General features: G+C 37.1%; 1 protein-coding gene across 1 annotated transcript; it reads left to right on the top strand.

Moving 5' to 3' along the window:
- The first annotated feature begins 7,249 nt into the window (after window positions 1–7,249).
- LOC135210406 (uncharacterized) lies at window positions 7,250–15,316 on the top strand. Its single transcript, XM_064243309.1, has 5 exons — window positions 7,250–8,410; window positions 10,113–10,222; window positions 12,022–12,168; window positions 12,710–12,881; window positions 13,973–15,316. The coding sequence occupies exons 1-5, from the start codon at window positions 7,613–7,615 to the stop codon at window positions 14,702–14,704; spliced, it is 1,959 nt and encodes a 652-aa protein (XP_064099379.1). The 5' UTR covers window positions 7,250–7,612; the 3' UTR covers window positions 14,705–15,316.
- The last annotated feature ends 10,052 nt before the right edge of the window (window positions 15,317–25,368 follow it).

Here is a 25,368-nt window from a genome sequence, read left to right as displayed (position 1 = left end):
TCTGTCTCATGTATTGTCCCTGCAATGGTTTGTTGTGCCATTCATCTGTACTATTTGTCATTCTCCTGTCTCTGCATATTTCTGGATTTTCATCAATTTTTATCAGTCCCTCTTCCCCTGCACTTCTTAGCCACTCATCCTCACTAGTTTTCAGATGATACCCCAGTGACTGCTCTGCTCTTGATGTTGACACAGTCCTCTACACCTAGCAGCCCTATCCATCCATCCTTTTGTTTCAAGTATAGTCTGTCCGTATTTGCTCTTGAGCGTAGTAGTGCTTTGTGTATTGTCATGTGTTTCCTAGGTTTCTGGTCTACGCTGCAGAGTTCTGCCTTCGTCCACTCCACTACTCTTGTGCCTTGGTCAACATACAAAAAAGGCAAAGTGACAATGACTGAAGCGAATAAGCTAACAGATGGGAATATCATCAAACACATAGATGAGACAGGATACAAATACCTGGGTCTGATAGGAGGATAGGATATAAAACACCAAGAGATGGAGGGCACAATCAGGAAAGAGACTTGAGGCGATACTCAAGTCCAAACTCAACGCCATTTTTATTTTCATTATTATCTGGAAGATGAACCCTATTCATATCAGACAAGCACATAAGACCCATTGACTGGAAATTCAAGCTTTTGAAGACTATTTGGAGACTCACAGCTTGCTAATTGTAAATGTAAACCTCTTATACTCTTTAATCAGCAATGCATATAACAATTTACTTTTCTAGCTCAGTTTCGTTCCAAAATCAGCTTTGTTTTCATAATGCCCATCTTTCAGATATCCAAGAGGACGAGGGTTCTGGTGCTGTCACAAAGTCGACTGAAACTAGATGGGGAGAATCTCTTCATGAATTACCGTGGTGCAATGGCTGATTTCAACATGGACTGGAGTGAAGCCACTTTTTTGTACATTCTGAAACACTATCACCACCTGAACTTGAGGCCTTTGTTGGAATCTCGCCGGGCTAAAGCAAAAGAAATGTTGCAAATCTCAGAAGATTATGTTAAAGATTACAAAGCTCGGAAGAGCCGGTCTGCAAACAAGAAATCATCTGCTATTTGGCATCTTTTCCAAGGCGCGAAAAAGGCTGAAAACGAATCTTCCTCGAGTTCAAAGCTGTCGCATTCAGCACAATCAAAAAACGGGTTGCCTGTATCTGATGCAGATATTTTTTCAAGATATCCTCGAGTCGCTCAGGAGAAGTTGAAGAAAGCTGCTGAGACTACGCCATTTCGTGATTATCTCATCCCTTCGACAGAGGATTCGGGACTGTGGTTTTGGGACGCCCTAATTCCCTTGAGCTTGGCTGAGATTCGGGAATGTCACGAAATGTTCGAGAGAGGATATGATGACCAGCCTCTCTACAAGAGCAGTGCCCTGAGGTGCACTGACCCGTCGCACTCAGGAGACATCACCTATAGTGACTTAGTTACGATGATGCTCAACCTCTTATGCAATACCGTTTTAGAAGTAGAAGAAGATTATTGCTGTTCGTGAATATATATTTTTAGTTTACGTTATTCGTCGTCTTGACTGGATATGGTATTTCTCAGTTTTAATAATGGTTTGAGTTATGTTATCTACAAATAGATCATAATTATGTTATGAGTTTTTTACACTTTTGATTCCACCTTTATCAACTGAACGTTGACTTGAGTTTTTCTGTACAGTGATCTGATACATTATGTTGATTCAACAATGTCTGGAAATTTGCCAACTTGGAGAGGAAAACATTTTGTGAGGCTCTCAATCTTTTCCTTAGAGTCGATCCGCTGTCGTTAATTCTAAGTTTTCGAGCGATTCTTTGCGATAGTTCTTCAGACTAGCATGAAGCCTAATTTCTGACATTTTTTTTTGGTGACAATATTAAAATGTACTTTTTTGTAGCTGGAGACACATTGCACTGATGGGGAAATTAGAACCATATCGTTGTTTCGTTGCCAGTGCATCCAATTGAGAGTGAGTTCAGTTTGACATTCAGGGCATCCGTGTACTACCTATTAAGCAGGTATGGTGGAGAGAATGCCCCTTTGCAGGAGCCTGTTTAGGGAGCCGAAGGTGCACAGTCACTCATATAAGTTCATGGATATCTCCGGGTGTAAAGCTGAATTCCATCCAACCCCTTTCTGGACAACGGGTCTGTATAGTGACCGAAGACGGGCACACACCGAAACTTTCTACAGCAGAGTTAGGTAGTTGAACATTTACCCAGTTTCGCAATCCCAGACACCTGTCGTCCAGAAAGGGGTGAAATGGAAATCTTTCTCAAACACCCGGACATCCATGAACTTATGTGAGTGACTTGAGTTGAGTTTGAGTTGAGTTGAATATAGAATTTAGGCCAAAGGTCAAGCGCTGGGACCTATAAGGGGGGTTACCCCATTTGACACACAATTGCTGTATGGAGAACATGCAACATAAAATGCCAATTAAATGTAGAGGTGCGCCACGTTGGTGCTGCTTCGGGAAAAACTTCGGATAGTTAAAACAGGAAAACAGGAGAGGATGATGATGGGTAATAGTTCAGCAACTCTTTTCAGGATACAGATGCAAGTGTCGGTTGACTGGTCTGCTTTAAAGCCGAACTGGTTGTTCTGTGGTGTGTAGAAAAGGGAGAAGAAGTCTCACTAGAAAAACCGACTCGAGTATCTTCGATGCAATAGCAGTGATTGCAGTCGGGCAATATAATTGCCAGGGCAGGCTGCATCCTTTAGCTTGTTTTTTGATTGATGGTATTAAATGAACTAAGAGTACGGAGTCTGGGAGTATCTGGTGAAATATGCACTTACCGAGTAGAGCAACTAGCAAGAAAAATTACTGGGTGGCAGGATTTTAAAGATTCAGCAGGTAGGCCATCGCAGCCGGACGATTTATTATTAGGTAAGTTGTGTATGGCCATTTATACAACATTAGTTGCTTCATACCACCTGGCCAGAAGGTTCATTAGTCATGCCATGAACGCCCCTACTACCCCAACACCCACTTCTATATTTACCCACTGGCGTAAGACACCTACTCCACTTAAGGTCGTTGTCTTGATTACATTAAGCCAACTAAAATCTGTTTGTTATAGTGATGGAAAAGGTATCGAATGTGGAGCCACCCAGATGAACGAAACGGAAATATTTGAAAAAATGATTTTGTAAGTAACATGGCTTTGCCTCTGTGTCCAAATATACTAAATAGAATGAAGCAAAAAGTTAAATAAAACTCATTGCAATAAATATACTTGTTTGAGATAAAAATACGAAAAAAATCAATTGATAAAATTTCTGTCTCTAAAAAACTCATTACAATAAATATAAAGATACCAAGAAAAATCAATTTATAAATCTCCTGGCTCTAAGAAAATCATTGCAATAAATATACTTGTTTGATATAAATATACCAAAAAAAAAAACAATTTAAATTTCCTGACTCTAAAACTCATTGCAATAAATATACTTGTTTGATAAAAAAGATACCAAAAGAAATTCATTAACAAATTTCCTTATCCGAAAGTCTCTCCCTGTCATTTTTAACCTCGTGCAAAACACAAAACAAAAGAAAACAAAAAAAAATACATTTTTAACACTACTGTGGCTTTTAGTTGTCAATATTAAAGCCTCGTTACTGAGGCTCCTCATCAAAGAAGAGTTAAGTATATCTTAGTTTTACCAGACCACTGAACTGATTAACAGCTCTCCTAGGGCTGGCCAGAAGGATTAGATATTTTGACGTGGCTAGGAACCAATTGGTCACCTAGCACCGGTTGGCCAAGCCGGAATTCGAACTTCGACCACCGGATTGGCAGCCGAGCGCGAAAACCACTCGTCCAGCGAGGAACTAGTTCAAAGAGGAGAATGCTATAAAGTAATGTTCCCATCAGGACCCACTGAGAGGAGGTCGGCCAGACAGGAGATTATCGATGACTCACCGACCTGGGATGTCATCTGAGCCAAACCTCACTGAGGCTCACTCTGACCCGACTCACACACTGCTCCGTTTTCGGCTGTTCAAATACTAAATCAAAAACAAAAGACGATGAGTTAATTAGCCAGTGGAAAAATGCATGCCGTCCTGCAGACACAATAAACCATAAACATGCAGTTATCTGTTCAGATCACTTTATCTATTTTAAGAACTCTGCAGCTGATAGACAAATATTCGTCTTTGCTGATGTTCCACATCTTATAAAGCTTGTAGAAACAACCTACTTGATTCTGGTTTCTATTTAGAAAATGGGGAGTATGTATCAGATTCTAGTATTCGTGAAATGATTAATTCTAGCATATCAGAATACGGCTGAGTATACAAAGTAAATGAATTGCATTTATGTGTTAGCGGGCAACAAAGACAACGAGTCAAATATGCTGCGCAGTTACTATCAAAATCATGTGCCGATGCACTTAGTTATCTTGGTGAGAAAGGTCTATTGCAATCAGAAAACTGGAGACCAACATCTGACTTCATATCTCTCATAAATGACTGGTCTGTTGTCATGAATTCAAACCATATGTCTGGAGACTTACAAATGCGCAGTGGATTTTGGAATGCACTTAGAGCAACAAACAAATGTACTTAATAAAGTGATAGACTGCGTGAGTAAAATGAAAGTCAAATCTCTGACAACCAAATCCATTTATAGATTTCAGAAAGGGGTGATACTTTCGTCAAAGTCACTGTTTGGACTTTTCAACATGGTGAAAAACAATATTTTAACCTAAAGGCTAAATCAGGACTGCCTAGAACATTTCTTTGGTTGCATAAGGCAGATGAATGGTCCACATGATCATCCAAATCCTATAGACTTTAAGTATAGGATAAGAACACTATTGCTGGGCAAAAATGTTGAAATCATGAGTGAAAAACTAATACACGTGAAAAGTTTAACAATCAGGACATGTTGGCCAACATATCTGCAAATGAAATAAAAGAGCAAGTTAAAGAAAGGGAGCTGGCGTTAGAAGTGTGTCTGACAAGGCTTTTGTTTAAGGATTTGGTACCTGATTGTGAAAATAATTTGGATGTGTCAATACAAGATGACTTGTCAATTGATGATGTGAACATGAAAAAAACGATCAATGCCTTCATAGAAGGTGGTTATATAGTTAAAAAAATTTCCATCAAATACCCTCATTTGGGCAACCAAGAAACGAGTGATAATTCAGACAACTCGTGGATCGAATTTAAAGTAGGGGTTCTTTACATTTTCCCTCTAAAGCCTTCTTCCTGCAATAAACAAAGCTAAGAGAGGTGTTTAACTCCATTCACGGGCAAAGTCTTCGTGTAAGAAAAAACTGCTTTATAACACTCAAGAAAGAACTTGAAAAAGCTGCAAGAGAGCTTGGAATGGAGATTCCTGGAGATATGTTGAAATTCTTTGCCAAAATATTTATATTTTTCAGAATACGGCACCTCAACAACACAATTAGATTCAATAAAAAATTGAAAAACATGTAGCATTTTATTCTTCAGTTCCGCATTCATTTTATATATATAAGGCTACATCATGTCTGTATAATTCTTTTTGTTGTATATGTAATCCTATACTTCAGGTCAGTATGTTATTTATATCATATATATATATATATATATATATATATATATATATATATATATATGTATGTATATATATATATATATATATATATATATATATTCAATATATATATATATATATATATATATATATATATATATATATATATATATATGATTTCCGTATGAAGCATGATTTATGAATATATGTCTCTTGCATTTTGATTTGTCATTGTTATCAATAAAGGCAAACTAAATCAGATTATGAACTTGTATTTGTATCCATCACTATTCTCTTGGTCTCAAACAGAAAACTGTCTTTACATAAATCTTTAATTGATCAGAAAAGTCCATGAAGTATCCAAAGAAGACTAATATACTCTTCATTCTTCATTATCCTACATTTAGCTATGGTTTGAATACATTGATAGAATAAAAGTTTATCCTAATACGTGTTTAATAAAATAGAACAGAATATATTAACTAACAAAATTTACCCCAATAACGAATATTATCATCATGTCAGAATGCCTGAGACTGAGCCCGGGCCAAGCTTACTTATATAACCAGGACTGGCGCTCCAGGCGACCAACCACCGCATGATTGGGCTACCATTAACCGTTCCAGCTGCCTTCCAGGCGTATCTCCAGGGAGCGACGCAGCTACCCGATCCATGATCGTCGACATTATCTTTTTTCTTCTTCTTCTTCCATTTTTAGTTGCTCTTCCTCTCTTGGTAAACCGACGAGGAAAATTGTATACGAATTCTGGAAGGTTATATCTGTGTAGATTCTCAGTTTGAATACGAACAAGTTGGACTCGTTACATAACCGTGTATTGTGTTCACCATTTTGTAGCCTCATTCTTTTAATAATAATAATAATAATAATAATAATAATAATAATAATAATAATAATAATAATAATAATAATGGAAAAAGATACTCACAAGATTACCGATAATCTTGCCGGTTTCTTTTTCCATCTTCAGCAGAAAACTAAAAACAGTTTTTGTTTGGAATAATAATAATAATAATATTAATTAATAATTAATAATAATAATAATAATAATAATAATAATAATAATAATATAGCTGTTTCAACGACATTTGATTTATATAGAATCTTCTCAATTCTTCTTATTGTCTTTTTCTCATCTATATAAATCAAATGCCGTTGAAACAGCTATAATATTCAATGCTACTGCCCTCAGAGAAGGCCTTCTTCCTAATGATAATAATAATAATAATATTAATAATATCCTGCGAAACTGTCATACGATAGTCATTATGATAATATACCAAAAATTGAAAAAGAAACCCACAAAATTATTGTGTATAACGTGTTTACTTGTACTTGTTTCACTCAACACTCGAGTACTTGCAGGCCCTACTTTGGCCCTTTTTCAAGAGATGTGTAGGTTGACACCTAGCGGCCACTCGGTGAACCTACACTACATATGAACGGAGAAAGGGGCGGAGTCTTTTCACATCACGTAGTTTTCCCGTAAAGGATGATTTACAACTTTGGTATCAGTCCCTCACAGCGCCTGCTTCCATTTAATTGAATCATGAAAAGGAAAAGTAAAAAGACACCTTCAATGAATGCATAGCTATGTGGAAAACTCGTTGAGGAGGACGAGAACGAATTCGGAAACTCAACAGGAAAATTGCTTCGCTCCCAGAATAGAGGAAGGAAAATCAGCGTGTAAATACCTCATGGACGCGTCAACATTCTCCTCTTCCCTTCGTCAGTGCTCTCGGAACATCTCTGAGATCTCTCCTTCGTCAGTGTCCTCGGAACATCTCTCTCTCCTTCGTCAGTGCTCGTGGAACATCTCTCTCCTTCGTCAGTGTTCGTGGAACATCTCTCTCCTTCGTCAGTGCTCTCGAAATATCTCCTCTCTCCTTCGTCATTACTCTCAGAACATCTCTCTCCTTCGTCAGTGCTCCCGGAACATTTCTCTCTCCTTCCTCACTGCCCTCACGATGAGTTCGACGACGACGCACGTCAAAAACAGGTCACAGAGGAAGCGCCTCTTTTTGACCAGGTAGACATTCTGTGAGAAACCCGTGAGAAAAAGGATGTTAGGCAACAAGCGGTGCTTGATAAAGGCTGCTGTTGCCATTGTTACAAGCGCAGCCATCTTACTCGTCAATGTTTGTTACGAATTTGAAAATGTCTTTTTGAGGAGGAGTTACGTTTCAGATACTGTGATGCCAATGACCTCTGTCCTGCTGGAGCCAACCGACGAAGAAGCGGACAGTGACGACGTCGTCAGAAAGTACGGCTTTTGCAAAGCTCTCTTTAGCCTGGAGAATCCAGCATCGAGAGAGAAGATTGAATATATTTATTCGGAAAAGATACTCTCCAATGCAACGGTTGGAAGTACATTTCACGGAAAGGAAGGGACGAAAGGAATGGAACCAGTGAAAGGTCTCTATCCTAAGATCGACGGCGTTTTGAGGAAAATTCGAAAGCTGAAGTATTCAGACCCAGAGAACCTGTTCGGTGAGGACTACCGGCCTCTGGCTGAACTGTTACCTCGCGTTGCTGAATACGATTCATCCTCCGAGAATGAACGCGAGGCGGAGGAACAACAAAATCATTCCAGAGACGAACCTAAACACAAAACTGATCCAAGGACGAAACATGTTAAACAAAGAACCTCTTCCAGAATCGTGGAAGAGACGCTTCCATTCGTTCCCTGTTCCATCAGAGACTACGAGGACAAACGCCAGGTCTTCGCCTGCTTCCAGAAACGGCTCGACGTCAAGGGTTCTCTCTCCATCCATTTTTTGGGCGACTCCAAGATACGCCATCTTCTACACCAGTTCTTGGAAGAAACCGACGATGTGTTCCGTTTCGTCACCGTAGCGAAGGTGAGGTTAAATGAGATTGCTAATGTGAATCAAATTTCTCTTTCATTAACCGGGAATTTTTTGCTTACGGTATTATGAACCTTTTTGGGTAAAGGTCAAGTAAAGAATAAACAAAACAGTTATCATTTACCAACCATATAATATAGGGACAGTATTTCCAGAAGTCTTAAAAAGGGTCGTGAACCATTAGGGTAAAGTTCAACAGAAGAATATACAAAACAGTTATCATTTACCAACCATTTATGCGTTCCTATCACGTGATATTAATCTTTAAATCCAAGACGGCTCATAACAAAAATAGTGCACAATTCTGGGGCGAATTTATAGAGCTACTGATTACATAAATATTAAACCCGGCAATTTTTAGCTTACGGTGTTATGAACCTTTTTGGGTAAAGGTCAAGTAAAGAATAAACAAAACAGTTATCATTGACCAACCATATAATATACGGACAGTACGTCCCTGAAGTCAAAAAAAGGGTTTCATCTCTGCAATTTCTATGCGTTCCTAACTTCCTATTACGTGAAATTAATCTTTGAATCCCAGATGGCTCATGAAAATGATATAGTGCACAAATCTGAGGTGAATTTAGAGAGCTACTGATTGAATGAATATTAAACAATCATTTCAGTTTTGCTGATAAGGATAGAAGCCATTTCAGGGGAATATCCTGGATGAGGTGTATTTAAGCAGGTGTTGTGATTATAAGAACTTTATTCTTAAATGGTGCATTTTGCTGTAAAACCAATGATCGTCTCAATGTCCTCGTCTGTATCCATGCAGTCGTTGAGAGAGAGAGAGAGAGAGAGAGAGAGAGAGAGAGAGAGAGAGAGAGAGAGAGAGAGAGAGAGAGAGAGAGAGATTGTATGGTCGCAACCAATCGCCTGTGCTCAACGTCAACCAATTTCCGATGCACCGTAACCCAAGGTGGCTGTTATTCAACAGAAATAGAAATATCTATATTACAGCTTCGTATATTGATGCAAAATCTCTTTATTTTATATTTTAAGTTTTCTGTACAATATCTTCAAAACTGCCGACGCCAGAGGGTTGCAAATGGGTATGTTTATCATCCATCATCCAATCATTAAACATACCAGATTGCAGCCCTCTAGCTTCAGTAATTTTTATTCTATTTAAGATTAAACTTAGCCTTGATCTGGCGCCGAAAACACAGGCCACCACCGGGCGGTGGCTGAGAGTTTCATAGGCCGCGGCTGAGAGTTTCATGCAGCATTAGGCGCTGTACAGAAAACTCGCTTGCACCGAAGACACATCGGCGCATATTTTACTTGTTTCTTTAGAGCCATGCATGCCGTTAATTTATGTACCTGCTTATCGTGGAATCCGGACCGCATTATATCGAGAAAGGAATTTCTAATCACCAGAAATGTTCTTCGTCTATAAATGTACGTACACATGAATGGAGCAGGGCTCAGAAAGGAATAAGAAAGGCGTCCCAAAGTTAAGAACTTCTCTGATTTCTCAAAGCATTAAAGAACAAATGACAAGGAAACATTTTTTTTCTTTGCTAAGTAGAATAAGAAAGACATCTCTAAATTAAGAACTTCTCTGCTTTCTCAAAGCATTCAAGAATAAATAACAGGGAAAACTTTTTTTTTTTGCTAAGTAACTCACGTCAGGTTTCATTTGCATCTCCGGTATTTTTAACATTTTTTTTATCTCCTTTTTTTGTTCCAGAACATAACTCGTCTCTGGAGCAAAGCAAAAGTTGACTTGATGACTGGGGACAAGTGGTCGGACGTTGAAGTGTTTGTCCCAACCTTGCCAGGTCTGCAAATAACGCTTAAGCAAGTATACAGCTTCCATTTTTTAGTATCTAGGAACTACGTCTAGAAATCAGGTTTAATTGATTCTAATGCATGCATCTTTCTCATTATTCCATCGGTAGAAATTCAGAAGAATGGTTTTCATTTGCTTCTCTGAGCTGACCTGAGGGTATTTTGATGCGTCTTTGCAGTAATATTACGTCAAGGCCTTACTGATCTGCAACAATATTACGTCAAGGTCTTACTTTGCATCATTAGAATGCTGTGATATTACTCGGCCTTACTTATCAGTAGTAATATTTCGTCGTATTACTTTGCATCATTAGAATGTGATATTACTCGGGCCTTACCGATACGACCTATAGACGTATTGCTCTTGGGATAACTCAAATCACTTGAAGATATTTAAGTTCTTCAGTTCAGGTCTCCAGAGGAACTTGGAAGTATTATATCTTTCGTCGGAAATGCCAAAAAGACTTATACGTGTTGTTTTTTTTATTGGGAGGGATGGACTAAAAAAATTCAGGGAAAACCTAAAAAAAAAAAAATAATATACGAAGTAACAGGTAGATCCAACAGTATGTAAGTCCGTTGTCACTCATAATCATTGGAGGACTCATCAGAAACAACATTTGCAGAGAACAAGTTTTATTACGTTTATTGAGATATTATTGTAATGGCTTTTGGAATTTATATGATTTATAAGACTTTTCCACTACAATTAAGACTAACTTTTTAACATAGCAATGATGAGACCTTTGATAATAATCAAGCTTAGGCTTTTAGCCTTCAAAGAGAATAATTGTCCCCCTCCCCCCGCCATTCTCTCTCTCTCTCATCTTCTTCTCTCTCTCTTCTCTCTCTCCTCTCGTCTCTCTTGGACTATACCATTTTCAATGAAGCAGATATTTGGCATTTCACTCCAAATGAGAAATTTTATCATTTTATTTCAAAGAGAATAATCTCTCTCTCTCTCTCTCTCTCTCTCTCTCTCTCTCTCTCTCTCTCTCTCTCTCTCTCTTCCTAATAACTTTGACCATACCACTTTCAATGAAGCAGATACTTGGCATTTCACTCCGAATGAGAAATTTTTTAATTTTATTTCAATGAGAATAATTGCCCTCTCTCTCTCTCTCTCTCTCTCTCTCTCTCTCTCCCCGCTCTATCTCTCTCTCTCTCTCTCTCTCTCTCTCTTCCTAATAACTTTGACTATACCACTTTCAATGAAGCAGATATTTGGCATTTCACTCTAAATGAGAAATTTTCAGAACTGGCAAAAACGTAATTAATCCTACTAAGGTTTTTGTTGCTAGTAGTATCATCACAGTATAAGGGGTATTATATACAAGTATTATGATCATTTTTCGTAAACAACAGCTCCAGAATTCCGTAATGTATCGAGCAACGTATATTGCTACCTCCTCCTCCTCATATGCATTTCCATTATTGGTTATGAGTTTAGTATGTGAAATAAGACAATGTTCCCCGTAAGAGGGGTAGTACCGTCAGTGCACCTCATTTGGTGCAATGTAGGCATTACTTAAGGGTCTTTGCAGTGTCCCTTCGGCCCGTAGCTGCAACTACTTTCATTCCTTTTACTGTACCTCCGTTCATCTTGCTGTCCACCCTCTCCTAACAATTGTTTCATACTGCAACTGCTTCGAGGTTTTCCTCCTGTAACATCTTTCAAACCTTTTCACTGCCATTTTCCGTTTCAGCGCTGAATGGCCTTAGTTGCCCCAGTGCTTGGCATAATGCCAAAATACCTATATAAATCAAGTCAAATCAAATAAGACAATGTTTCTCTTATCATGTTACAGTTTTCGAAGGTTTAAGGATTCACCGGACCTGCGACGAGACCTCCCCGAAATTCAGCAGCTGAAGAAGTGGGCCAATTTGGAGGAACCACCGCCTGACCTTTTGATCCTTGGTATGTCAGATCAAACTAGAGACTTTCCACTAAAGAGGTGGTTCTTAACCGGGAGGGAATTCCACCCCCCACAACGGGTGAACTTCAGAGTTTCAGGGGTGGGAGGTAAATTGTAACCGCAGATTGGCAAGCTCAAGCTAACTCTAGGACCACACAAAAGGAAGTGTGTATTGCTCCACAATATTCCAGGTCAAGCTGGGCTTTCCTCTCCGCTAGCTAGTTTGTTTGTGTTTGTATATTGTTACATATCATTTGGGATGCACCTTTTGGAAAGGGGGTTAGAATATGTGGTGAAAGGGTCCATGGTCCCAAAAACGTTGAGAACCATCGCACTAGAGGATTTTTGTAGTAGCCTTTGAAACGACAGATGAATGGTACTACTGCCACTTTTGAGTGGTAAATTGATTGCATGAAATTTTTAAAAGGCGCATAAGCCGATTAATCCTGGTTTAAATATTCTCGAATTGCCCCCCCCCCCACCTAACCCCCTTAAAAATCAAATTACCCCCCGGTGGGGGCACGTTGCTTAGACCTTTAGACAGAAGAAATTATGTCATTGAATGATGTTTCAATTTTAGACATCTCAACTCACCAGATATCAAGGTATTTGAATCCATTTTCCAGATTACACTCCCTGCTCTTACCCTGCATAACTATTATGGATTTCTCCCGCCGAGATACAGACATACCATTGATGTGTTGGCCATTTTGTTGGAACTGCACGCAAAAGTAGTTCCTCTCCTGGATAAGGTAAGAAGATGCAGTCTTTTTTTTTTTTTTTTTTTTTTTTAAGGATTCAACGATTAGGAAAAAAGTCGTTTCTTTAAATATTCAGTAAGCTATAGTTCTTGTTTATTGGTACATTTTATTTATTTATTTATTTATTTATTTATTTATTTATTTTCGAGGATTTCAACGATTTAAAAAAAAAAAAGTCTTGTTTCTCTAATTATTCAGTGATCTATAGTTATTGTTTCTGGGTACATTTTATTTTTTTATTTTGTTTTATTTCTTTTTTTTAGGATTTCAACGATTTAAAAAAAAATCTTACCTCTCTAAATATTCAGTAAGCTAAAGTTCTTGTTTCTGGGTATTATTATTATGATTTTTTTTTTTTTTTAAGGATTTCAACGATTTTGAAACAAAGTCTTGTTTCTCTAAGTATTCAGTAAACTATAATTCTTTTTTCTGGGTACTTTTTTTTAGGATTTCAACGATTAGAAAAAGGTCGTTTCTCTAACATTCAGTAAACTATAGCTCTTGTTTGAGTACATTTTTTTTTTTTTTTTTTTTTTTTTGAGGATTTCAACTATTAAAAAAGTCTTGCCTCTCTATGTATTCAGTAAACTATGGTTCCTGTTTTTGGGTACAATTATTAATTGTAGTTCTTCCTCTTTGATAAGGTAAGAAGATGCAGAAACTTTTGAGGCTTTTATTTTTGGTCTCTCTCTCTCTCTCTCTCTCTCTCTCTCTCTCTGTGTGCATTTGTTAATTAATTGTAGGTGTTGTATACGAAATTCCTGTCCGATATCACAAAATAAAAACGCTTTTTTTCTATGATTTAGCTGAACTGATCGAAAAATTTTACCTCTATTTTTTGTTTTTATTTATTTATTTTTATTTTTTATTTATATTATTTTTTTATTTACTTATTTTATTTGTTTTTTATTTCATTTATCTTATTTTAATTTTTTTTTTTATACAAGGATTAAAACTCTGGCAGATATTATCTTACTCATTTCATCTTTTTGATATTTAAATTGTTTATTTCAATTTTCTCTTCTACTGCATTTTCGTTTCCAAAATTTTTTTCCTTTTCATGACCCATACTATTCTTCCAGATATCCAAGACAACGAGGGTGCTGGTGTTGTCCCAAAGCCGGATGAGAGTAAACGCGAAGAACATCTTCACCGACAACCGCGGTGCCTTGGCAGACTTCAACCACGACTGGAGCGAGAGCACGTTCTTGTACATCCTGGATCACTACCGCGACCTGGACTTCAAGTCGCCGTTGGAATCTCGCCTGGCTAAAGCCCTGGAACTATTGAGAGTCTCAGATGACAATTTTCGGAATTACGCTTGGAAGTCTCTCTCTGCTCAGCCAAAAGCATCTGGTGTTTGGCGAAATTTCCAAGGGACGAAAGAGGTCGAGAATGAATCTGCCTTGAGGTCAGGGTCGTCGTATTCAGCGCAATCGAAAACTGGGTCTCCAGTGGCTGATGCAGATATTTTTCCAGCGAGGCTCCATCGAGTAGCTCGGGAGAAGTTGATGAAAAAAGCCTCGGTGACTACTACTACATCATTTCGTGATTATCTCATTCCCTCAAAAGAGGGGGGTTCGGGACTGTGGTTTTGGGACGCGCTGATCCCCCTGAACTTGGCTGAGATTCAGGAATGTCAGGAAATGTTCGAGAGAGGGTTGACAGAGGATCCACTCTACCAGAGTACTGTTCTCTGGTGTCTTGATTCGACCCATGCAGGTAGCGTCACCTACCACGACCTGATTACAATGATGCTTAACCTTTTATGCAATACCGTTTTAGAGACGGAAGAAGATTACTGTTGTTCATGAACATTTATTTATTTTTTCCTCTCTTTTTTGCGTTTTATTCATCGTCTGTAAAGAATATCTTTTCATCTCTTAAGAATGGTTAGATTTATGTTACATAATAAAAGGAACTGTATGAATTTCGTAAGGATAAGTTTAATGCCCTTTTTGTCTAACCCAAATAACACGATCTAGATCCCGTGCATGCAATTTTGTAAACCATGTTATTACCCTGTGAAAACCTTCTTTACACGTATACTTAACAAATTCCTGTATGAAAAATTTCCCAGTTACATTGAATACTTTTCAATTCTATTTGACAGATTCAAAACATGTGGCTTTTTGGTAACAGTGGATAAAAATTAGCATTTGCAACAAATTTGTAAAACGACCATAAAACTAAAGGTTTTTCATAAAGCACTAAACCTGGCATCCTGTGAGGGAGGAAGTGACCTGGACTGACCTTTTCTTTAGTGTTTGAACAGATATTTTTATACATTTAAAAAGGGGTACCTTGTGTCCAAAATATATTGTCTTGCCTCTTGACCAAGTGTCATTCAGGATACAAATATATTTTCTCTTCAGTTTTATTAGGATATGTTCTATTTTTTTTGTACGTCGATAGATAATAAACCTTTAAAAAATAACAATTCAAAGTCGCCTGAATTGATTATTTTGAAATGAGTTATTTTGTACCTTATTTTGCAATATATGTAAATCTTGTTAGATATCTTTTACTAAATAAAGTTTTCCTTTTTTCTTTATATTATGTTTTACGTATTCCCAAGGTTGCCACAATCAAGGTCTAGAGCAGTGATTCTTAAACGGGATGGGATAGAGGGGGTAGGAGGCGCCCGCCAGAAGAATCCTTCAAGGGGGCGCAAGCAGGCTTTACCAGATGGTGCCTATTATATATTTCATTTGAGATGTTAATTACAAAGTTGCCAAGAGCAGTGCATACTTAAAAAAAAAAATCAACAGCAATGAAACAAAAATCTACCATTCATCCATATACTCATATAATAAGCAATGAAGTGTAATAATATAAAAATAGACATATTGATCATTTTTTACAGCCGACAAAAATTTCAGGGGTAGGGAAGAAACTAAGACCCACTGCTCTAGAAAATACAAGGTCTTTCCATGACTGACTCAGTGATGGAATCTAGCCAGGCGCCACGGGGGAGGCCGTGACGTCACGCGTCACCTCACGATCCTTGGTGAGTTGTGACTACTCAACGTACTCAGCCTGTTTACAGAGTGTACTGTAGACCTTGCTCCCTCACATTTGACATCGATATTGTCAGGGGCTTTTTCAAGTTTCTTCTTCTACTTGTGATCATTTAGTTAATATGCCCAACTCTGTAGGTACTTTGAGAATAGGAAAATAAAACAAGGACAGAATTCTTCATAGATTTCTTATGGACGACTCCACAGGGACGAACGAAGAGATCCTGTTAACAATTATATTGCACGAATATGCAACATGCACTTTGAAGCCGACTCCTATGACCGGATTTATATCCAAGTAAGAATTTAATTGTCATTTTTTGTCTAAAGTATGTCTCATTAGCGACCGAGAACTATGGTTACTTTACAGCACAAATTCCCCTTCGGGCGAACGCAGATTTGGCAACACATGACGATGTTGTCGTCACGTTGTCCTAATATTATCATAATAAATTCTGTCTAAAGCAGTATGTTCTCAAACTTTTTTTTGTGCAATGCCGTACCTAATCACCTCTTAAACTCCTGGTCCCCCTTGTGGACATATAAAATTTTTATATATTCACGTGGAGGGAGCCTAAAAGGCCAACAATAACTTGGTCGAAACATTCTCGTATTGGCCCCCTTCAAAATCTTAATTACCCCCGTGGGGCGTACACACTCGGGTCCTGAACAAATGGAGTAGACCTTGCCCGTGAAGTGCTTTAACTGCTTGATTAATCCAACTTTCCCTTACTCGGGGAGTAAGCCTAAAATCTACTTTGTTGTTGCTGTTGTTGTTGTTGCTGTTGTTGTGGAGGTAGGAAAGGTCCGGGTAAAAGCCCAAAAAGGTCTGAAAAAGATGTTTCAGGTTGAGTTAAAGATACGGGAACTTTAGGATTGGATATTCATGATTTATTGGCTAGAATAGAAATGTACAAAATAAATAAATAAAATAAATAATGTGTATCTTAGACAGCACAGAACAACCATTTCTAATAAAATATAGAGTATCTATTTTAATCTTTGTTGGTGAAACAACGCTATATTTGACTGTAGATTTTAAGCACACGTCCGAGTAAGCTCGAGGTCGGATCACGCTTTGTTTCATTCATGATTCTTTACGATATGATTTTTGCTTTGTAGATCCGGAGAGGGGGGGTGCCGGGAGGGGGGCGCTTTAGTTAAATACAAATCCTCTTCAAGATAGTGAACGTTAGATTTTCACGTATACATTCATTATTTTTTGTGATTTTTTTTTGTATAATTCTAAAGCTGCAGTCAGTCAGTTAGTCACATATAAGACATCAGTGATCATATTGATTCGGTTTTCAAATGGGATGTAGCCCTCGTGTCATGGAATCTCAGGAGACATCTTTTCTTAGAAATAAAATCTTGTAAGTACAGTTTTGAAAGGCAATAATGCTGAATGGTCAATAAAAATGAACAAGCGTTTCCTATCGAAACGTCTAGTGCATTTTATTACTCAAACTTCTTTTTTTATTATTATTAAAGACTTACAACCTTGAGATACATAAGAGTAAATTTACATAGTGAAAGTTGAACATAAACAAAGTGAAAATTATTTACAATTAGAAACTTTTTAAAAAAATTCTTATTTTGAGAGCATATATTGAGCCTTGATATGTATCAGTATTAATGTATAAATGTACCGTAATCAGGTCAAATGCCATCATTGGGCATGAATCATAGAATCATTTTGGCTAGCGGCCATGAAAAGTATGCCACGCGGGAAAAAAAAAATCAGGAATTATTGGGGGGAAAAATAATCAAAACAGACAAACGGAATTTTATAAAAAAAAAAAAAAAAAAAAATCGTATCAGGATATGCGTGGGGTTAATGATTTAATTTATTCCAAAAATTATCTTATTTGTCTAAGGCTCCGTTTATAATTGCCAAAATTCGGCAATGAAAAAATATAAATATAAAAGAATAAATTCATTTTCGGAAGCTCTATATTTACAAAACCGGCACTGGAAAACACTGAATTATCCTTTGGTTTCTATTCTCTCTCTCTCTCTCTCTCTCTCTCCTCTCTCTCTTCTTCTCTCTCTCTCTCTCTCTCCTCTTAAAAACACCCTTTTGGGTATGCCCTTTTTTCTATTCTCTCCTCTTCTCTCTCTCTCTCTATCTCCACTCGTCTCGTCTCTCTCTCTCTCTCTCTCTCTCTCTCGCTCTCCCTCTCGTCTCTCTCTCTACTCTCTCTTAAAAAGCACTCTGGGTTATCCTTTGTTTTCTATTCCTCTCTCTTCTCTCTCTCGACTCATCTCTCTCTCTCGTCTCTCGCTCTCTCTTTTCTTACCTCTGGGTTATCCTTTGTTTTCTATTCTCTCTCTCTCTCTCTCTCTCTCTCTCTCTCTCTCTCTCTCTCTCTCTCTCTCTCTCTCTCTTAAAAACACTCTGGGTTATCCTTTGGTTTCTATTCTCTCTCTCTTAAAAACACTCTGGGTTATCCTTTGTTTTCTATTCTCTCTCTCTCTCTCTCTCTCTCTCTCTCTCTCTCTCTCTCTCTCTCTCTCTCTCAAGTACCCAATACATCCCAATGTCTGTAAGACCAGCGAGATTTTTCTTATAGTTGGAACTGAATGAAAGGTCCGTAGAGAGAGAGAGAGAGAGAGAGAAAATTTCCATACCAACATAATTAAAATATACGAAAGCTGACCTTGCCAAATCCTTATAAATCCTTGGAATCCCAGACCTTCGCTAATCCTATAATCCTATGGGCATCTGGAGGTCAATAAACGGTCCTTCTCCCTGCTGACCCCTTCCCCCTCCCTTTGATTAGCACGTAAGTGACCTCCATCGTCTGACATCTCACGGGCAGGGTCAAAATATGGTCAAAATCAGCTTAATACGACCATAACTTGAAATCTGTCACTCAGAAAGCAGATACTTTTCATTATACCCCGAATCTGTTTTATTTTTCTTTGGACAATTTCCTAGTCTGGTTTCTATAATGAAGTTATATTTATTTTTATCTAGAAGTAACTAACGATGAAAAGAAATGCAAATAAAACCCCCTGTTTGAAGACATCGTTTAAATTGGAAGAACACCTTTTTTTTTTTTAAATGCTTACAATAGTGGGCTTTTTTTTTTATCTAGAATAACTAAAGATGAAGAATAATACAAGTAAACTAATTTTCAAGACATCGTTTAATCTGGAAAAACATGGTTTTTATTTTTCACTGCCTACAATAAAAGTTTTTTTTTTTAATCTAGGAGTAACAAAGATGAAAAGAAATAAAATAAAAACCTCGTTTTGAAGATAACGTTTAATCTGGAAATACACGGGTTGTTTATTCTAAGTGCTTACACGTACGGGGTGTAATTCATCCATAGAACTGCACTCTCTCTCTCTCTCTCTCTCTCTCTCTCTCTCTCTGAGTGATCTGTAGACTGATGGACATGCGAATGTATAAATTATAAAGATGGGAGTTATTATTATCAATAAATAAATACCATAAACTTATAAATGTAGGTGCACTGAGGAATTGATCAGCAAAGCAGATCTACTACAGAATTACTGGGAATTTTCGTGTACTCAACAAAATTTCAGTTTTGCTCTATAACCGGATTTCTGGGTGATATTTCTTCGCTGTCTCTTCCAAGCGAAAGTTAAGTTTTTTTAGTTTTGTTGTATAACTTGGATTTTTATGTTATATTTCTTCGCTCTCTCTTGCAAACGAATGTTTAAGGTTTTTAATTTTCTTGTATAACCTGGATTTCTATGTTATATTTCTTCACTGTCTCTTCCAAGCGAAAGTTTAAAGTTTTTAGTTTTGCTGTATAACTTGGATTTTTATGTTATATTTCTTCACTCTCTCTTCCAAGCGAAGGTTAGAGGTTTTTAGTTTTACTGTATAACTTGGGTTTTTATGTTATATTTCTTCACTGTCTCTTCCAAGCGAAGGTTAGAAGTTTTTAGTTTTGTTGTATAACCTGGATTTTTGTTATATTTCTTCACTGTCTCTTCCGAGCGAAAGTTGAAAGTTTTTAATTTTGCTGTATAACTTGGATTTCTGTTATATTTCTTCACTGTCTCTTCCAAGCGAGAGTTAAATGCTTGTTCATAACTCTTTACGATCATTTTCTTGACTCATTCCACTGTTCCATTGTCAGACTAAAAATAAACTACGAAAGAACTTGTTTCCAAGTCCCGGTTTTCATTCGCCTTCATACGTGGATTTTATAACTTTGAATCTTTGAGAATAAAAGTAAAAATTACTGTATGTTAAAAGGACCATTATCGCTCAAGTTTGCTTTTCTACAAAAATTAATGAGACATACTTCTACAAACAGAGCCTGTCTCGTATTGATGACTTTTAATAAGTGCCTTACCCAGATATATGGAGGTCAAAATAGGGATTATCGTGGAAAGACATGAGGTGTGTGTGTGTGTGTGTGTGTGTGTGTGTGTAGGATAGTCGATTAATCCTACGAATTATACATAAAATTTCTTTGCGTATATCTTAAGACTCCCATTAGGCACATTGTTAAAAAAATCTAATGCACACAATCGTCAATAGTAATATATATATATATATATAATATTATATATATATATATAACATACATACTATATATATATACATATCATATACTATATACATACTATATATATACATACATATATATATACCATACATATATATATACATACATACTATATATACATACATATATATATTACATACATATAATATACCCCATACATTATATACATACATATATTACATATACATATATAACATATCATATATATACTACATACATATATATATACAGTTCATACATACATATAATATATACATACATATATATATACATACATATATCATACATACATATATATACATACATATATATATTACACATACATATATATATACATACTATATATAATACATACCATATATATATACATACTATATATATATATATATATATATATATACAATAACTACATTTAACATTACTATACAAAAAAAAAAAAAAAAAAAAATATACTATATATCATATATATATATATATATATAATTATATATTAACACATTTATACATACATTTTAATGATATATCATAACTATATTATAACATATATAATATAGGTTTTTTAATAATTTAACGCGTACGGTGATCTAATTATATTACATTAAATTTAAAATGTGAGAACAGCATTTAATTCTGTAGCAATAAATTCTGATGTACAAAAAAAAAAAAACAACAATGTTATTAACTATTTCGATATGTTCCGTTCAAGATGGATGCATATCAATTATATATTTAATTACAAGCGATTTCAACAAAGTTCTAGATTTACGTGCCAGCGGCAAAAGCACTTTGGGTTTGAGTAAAAGGATTTTATGAAATTATCAGTTGTGCTATAGAAATATTCAGAATGGAATTCAAACGTGGTAACTGTTTTAAAACCATACGGGTTTTAAATTATACAGTTTTTAAATCATGTTGTTAAACCATACGGTTTTTGAAATAATACTGTTTTTAAATAAGGTTTTTATATAAGTTTATAAATCATACAGTTTTTAATTCATAGTTTTTAATTCATACAGTTTTAAACGTACACAACCTGTGAATTAAAGTTGCTGTGTAATTTTTTTTGTTATAATTTCCACAATAAATACGGTTTTTAAATCATACTGTTTTTAAATCATACAGATCAGAGGCATGGATCTCATTCCTTTGATCTTAAATGACCAGGAAAGAGTTTCCAGGTGAGACAAACTACCTGTCAGTACAGAGATTTGTTCAGTTTAAGTCAGTTTTAAAAATCATTCAGTTTTAAAAGTTACACAACCTGTGAATTAAAGTTACTGTGTAAACTTGTTTTAGGAAAATTTCCAAAATGATGCTTTTAACTGTTAAAACTTCAAAATACTGTCATTGGTTAACGACACGTTGTACAAAGAGGAATAAAATTCGTTTACTGGTTCCTCCTTGCACTAAGTAAATTTACTTCGCCGTTTATAAACAGAACAATTTTATTTTATATATAGAAATTTCGGGACCAAAGAAAAGTGAATCCAATATTTTGTTACTTTTATTAAAATAGTCGATGCAAAATAAAAGCCTCTATCGCAGTTTTTTTTTTTTCCAAAATACATTTTAAAAAATACTCGAGCTTCACAAGGGAACTGCTCTCAGTCGTGGTAAAAAATGAATATGTATATACAAGTGATAGTCCTTCCGATGAAAATACTCTTCACTTATCTGCTCTCAGATAAACACCAACCATATATACTTTCCAGATCTCGCGATGGGGTTTCACCAAGAGTATACTAGATATTTCCAGGTCCTCTGGAAATGTTTTCCAGGTCCTCTCGAGGAAATATTGAAATGCAATCTATGTGAATTTGTCTCCACTGCTGAGCATCGAACGAAACTCAGCCCTCTGTTCTTTTGCCGTTTTCGCGTCTGTTACGTCGTCGACGTCCTCGTCCGCCTGAAGCGACGGAAAACGTCTGCTTGGCCTTCCGGGGGCTCCTGGCCAAGGCGAAAACGGAATTCCAGCCGTATTCCGCGATGTCGGTCTAGAGGGTGTCGCTCTGCAGCGGGTGGCTCTGGGGCGGGTGGCTCTTGAGCGAGTGGCTCTAGGGTGATTGGCTCTAGAGGGAGTGGCTCTGGCTGGAGATTAAGATTTTCCTGTACGGATCGATAAATGACCCATTGGGGCTCTCGCTCAAGGAGATCTTTGGCTGTGCACGCCCCGCAAGGCCTATGCGTCTCGTCGTCGCTAGGGTAGTTCTCCTCGCCGTCGCTCTCCATGTCCCGCCACGTTCTGGGAACCAGTTTGCAGGAGACCATGTGTCCTCGGTACTTCTTCTTCAGGAAGGAGTAGTAGTTCCTGATCTTGTCGTATATCTTCTCCCTCTCCGTCTTCCTGAAGTCGAGCGCGAACATGTTGTCGAAGTGAGGCTCTCTGAACTCCACGATCGCGCCGGGAAGCGGGAAATCGAAGGGTTCGAAAGGGCGCTCGGAATTATTTGGCATTTCTGAAGTGTGTACTAGGCCAATGCTTCCTTCTTAGGACTAATAGGTAACGAAAAGTTTCCCCCAAGTTTCTTGTTGACAAATGTATAGGCCTATACTTCTTTCCTGGGACGAAATAACGACTCCTTTCGCCTAGTTTCTAGTTGACAAGTGAGTAGGCCTATACTTCCTTCTTAGGACTAATAACGATAGTTTCCCCAGAGTTTCTTCTTGATAAATGAGGCCTACACTTCCTTCCTGGGACGCAATAACGAATGTTCTCGCCAGCTTTTTGACGAGTCTATAGGCCTAGTTCCTTCTTAGGGGTAATGACGAATGCTTCCGCCAAGTTTCTTTTTGACAAGTGTATAGGCCTATACTTCCTTCCTAGGACGAAATAACCAATATTTCCGCCAAGTCTCTTATCGACTCCTCACGCTGAAGAAACGTACTAACTCTGCTCTGTCCGTGCGCCAATCTGGTCTTCTGGAAACAACGTCACTCCAGCGATCGATCAAGGGTCTTCCAGTCTTCCAGATCAACAATGGAACACGGTCGTTGGAGTTGGTTAAATAGGCAAGACTGTAGTTATGGAATGACCAGGTAAATGATCGATCGTACTGCGGTATTAATGTTCTTTCCCGCTGATGTCTTACCAGATATTGGTTTCCCGAAGTAATTTTTTTTATTCATTTAATTTTTTTGTGTAAAATAATTACTCATATGCGCGCTTGTGTAGTATTTTCTATAGAATTGAACCCACTTGGTAGGCATTATTACATCAGTTACGATAAAGAGGTAGTACCAGTTTCGGTAATTAGCAATATTACACCATTGAGGACTTCTTGGACGCTCATACGTACACACACACACACATACACATACTCGTCCAACGTACCCCATGTTAGCTTTATTTCACATTCCTTTGCATACCAATTTATTCTTTATCCATGATATGAAGAAATCAAGATATTTGTAGAAAGGGGAAATACCCCCGAACATGGCCCCCTGGAGACAGTTTTATAAGATGCTTATCCGTGGATTTAATTAAACGTGCTCGAAGCCCCTCGAAATATTGGCGAAAGCACTCTTACGAGCTGCCTCTAGGAGCAAGAGCCCGTGCTGGCATACGGAGAGCTAAATCTAAAGCTAACAAAAGCAACAAAGTGAGATGCCTTGTTGGTAGATCTGACTTTATCAAATCGTGATCTATGTTGTTAATTGACTTAGAATTCTGCGTAACGAAAGAGATTATATATTTGATATGGTTTTTATCTCTGTTGTTATACGTAGATTTGACTCATATTCGGAGATAAACTTACACGTGGAGACCAGCCAAACACCTTCCCACCCCCAACACCCCGAAGAGAGCTCATTTCATTTTATAGACCTTATCTTCCAAAACCTAACTTATATAGGGTGCCGTGTCCTGACCTGGCATGGTGAAGGGGTAGGAGAGGGGGAGGGCACGCTTCGCCCCTCCCCTCTCCCCCGCTAGTAACACTGAATATCCATCTCTCTACTCTGCATACTACCCGTAATATGAATTTAAATAGTATAATTATACCTTAAACCAAATCAGGTTAAACATGTCACAGGTATCATATTTGTCCCCGGATTTTCGTGGTGTAAGGAATCTTAATAAAACTAAGGAAAGCAAAATAAATTTTAATATATTATCAGAATTAGTAATTGAACGTGGAAGAATTCCAAGTGCATTATTATTTTTGCATACGTATTCCGAAATTAATCTTGGAAATATACTTCATTCTTCTTTCAAACCTTTTATTTCGGTGGTCAATTACAAAACGTGATTTTTTTCAGTGTAATGCATCCATCATAATATAGTGTTATCAATATATATAAATCTTATTGCCTGTTAATAAATGGCTTTAAATTATTTTCTGTCTTATTATTCTGATAACTTATTGCACCTAGATCATTTATGACTGACTTGACTATTTGTGCTTGATTACCTGTCATTTTTTTTGTGACTGTATTGTCAGCCACCTGAATTCTTTTTCTGTAGTGTAAGCATCCAGCATAAAGACCATCTTTGCTTTTGAAAAAATTTCATGTCTGCTACGCATTTATGATTTGATAATAATAGACAACAACCTTGGGACAAAAAAATTTATTTGAAAAGCAATTGTTAAAGAATTTTTACATGATTTATCAATGAACACAGTCTAACATCTCTCCAAACTTTCATTAAATACTCAAAAGCCCCGTGTTCCACCATTAAGAACATCTTTCATTCAGAAATGTTATTATTTTTTTCACATTCCTTCATAAGCTGTTTTCTTCCTGTTGGCATTTTACAATGTCTTTATCTCAATTGTTGGCTGTCTTCTTAGGCATCGCTGGTCCTGCTTGAAGCCTCCGGCCCCTCGTCCTCGGCTCCTCCGATCGCCCCGTCGACGTCATTCAAGCCGATTGCATCTTGCCCCTCGTCACGAATCTCACGCGTCC

This window comes from Macrobrachium nipponense, chromosome 39 (assembly GCF_015104395.2).
Source record: "Macrobrachium nipponense isolate FS-2020 chromosome 39, ASM1510439v2, whole genome shotgun sequence".
Classification (NCBI taxonomy): Eukaryota; Metazoa; Arthropoda; class Malacostraca; order Decapoda; family Palaemonidae; genus Macrobrachium; species Macrobrachium nipponense.
This window is presented reverse-complemented; position numbering and strand designations above follow the sequence as displayed.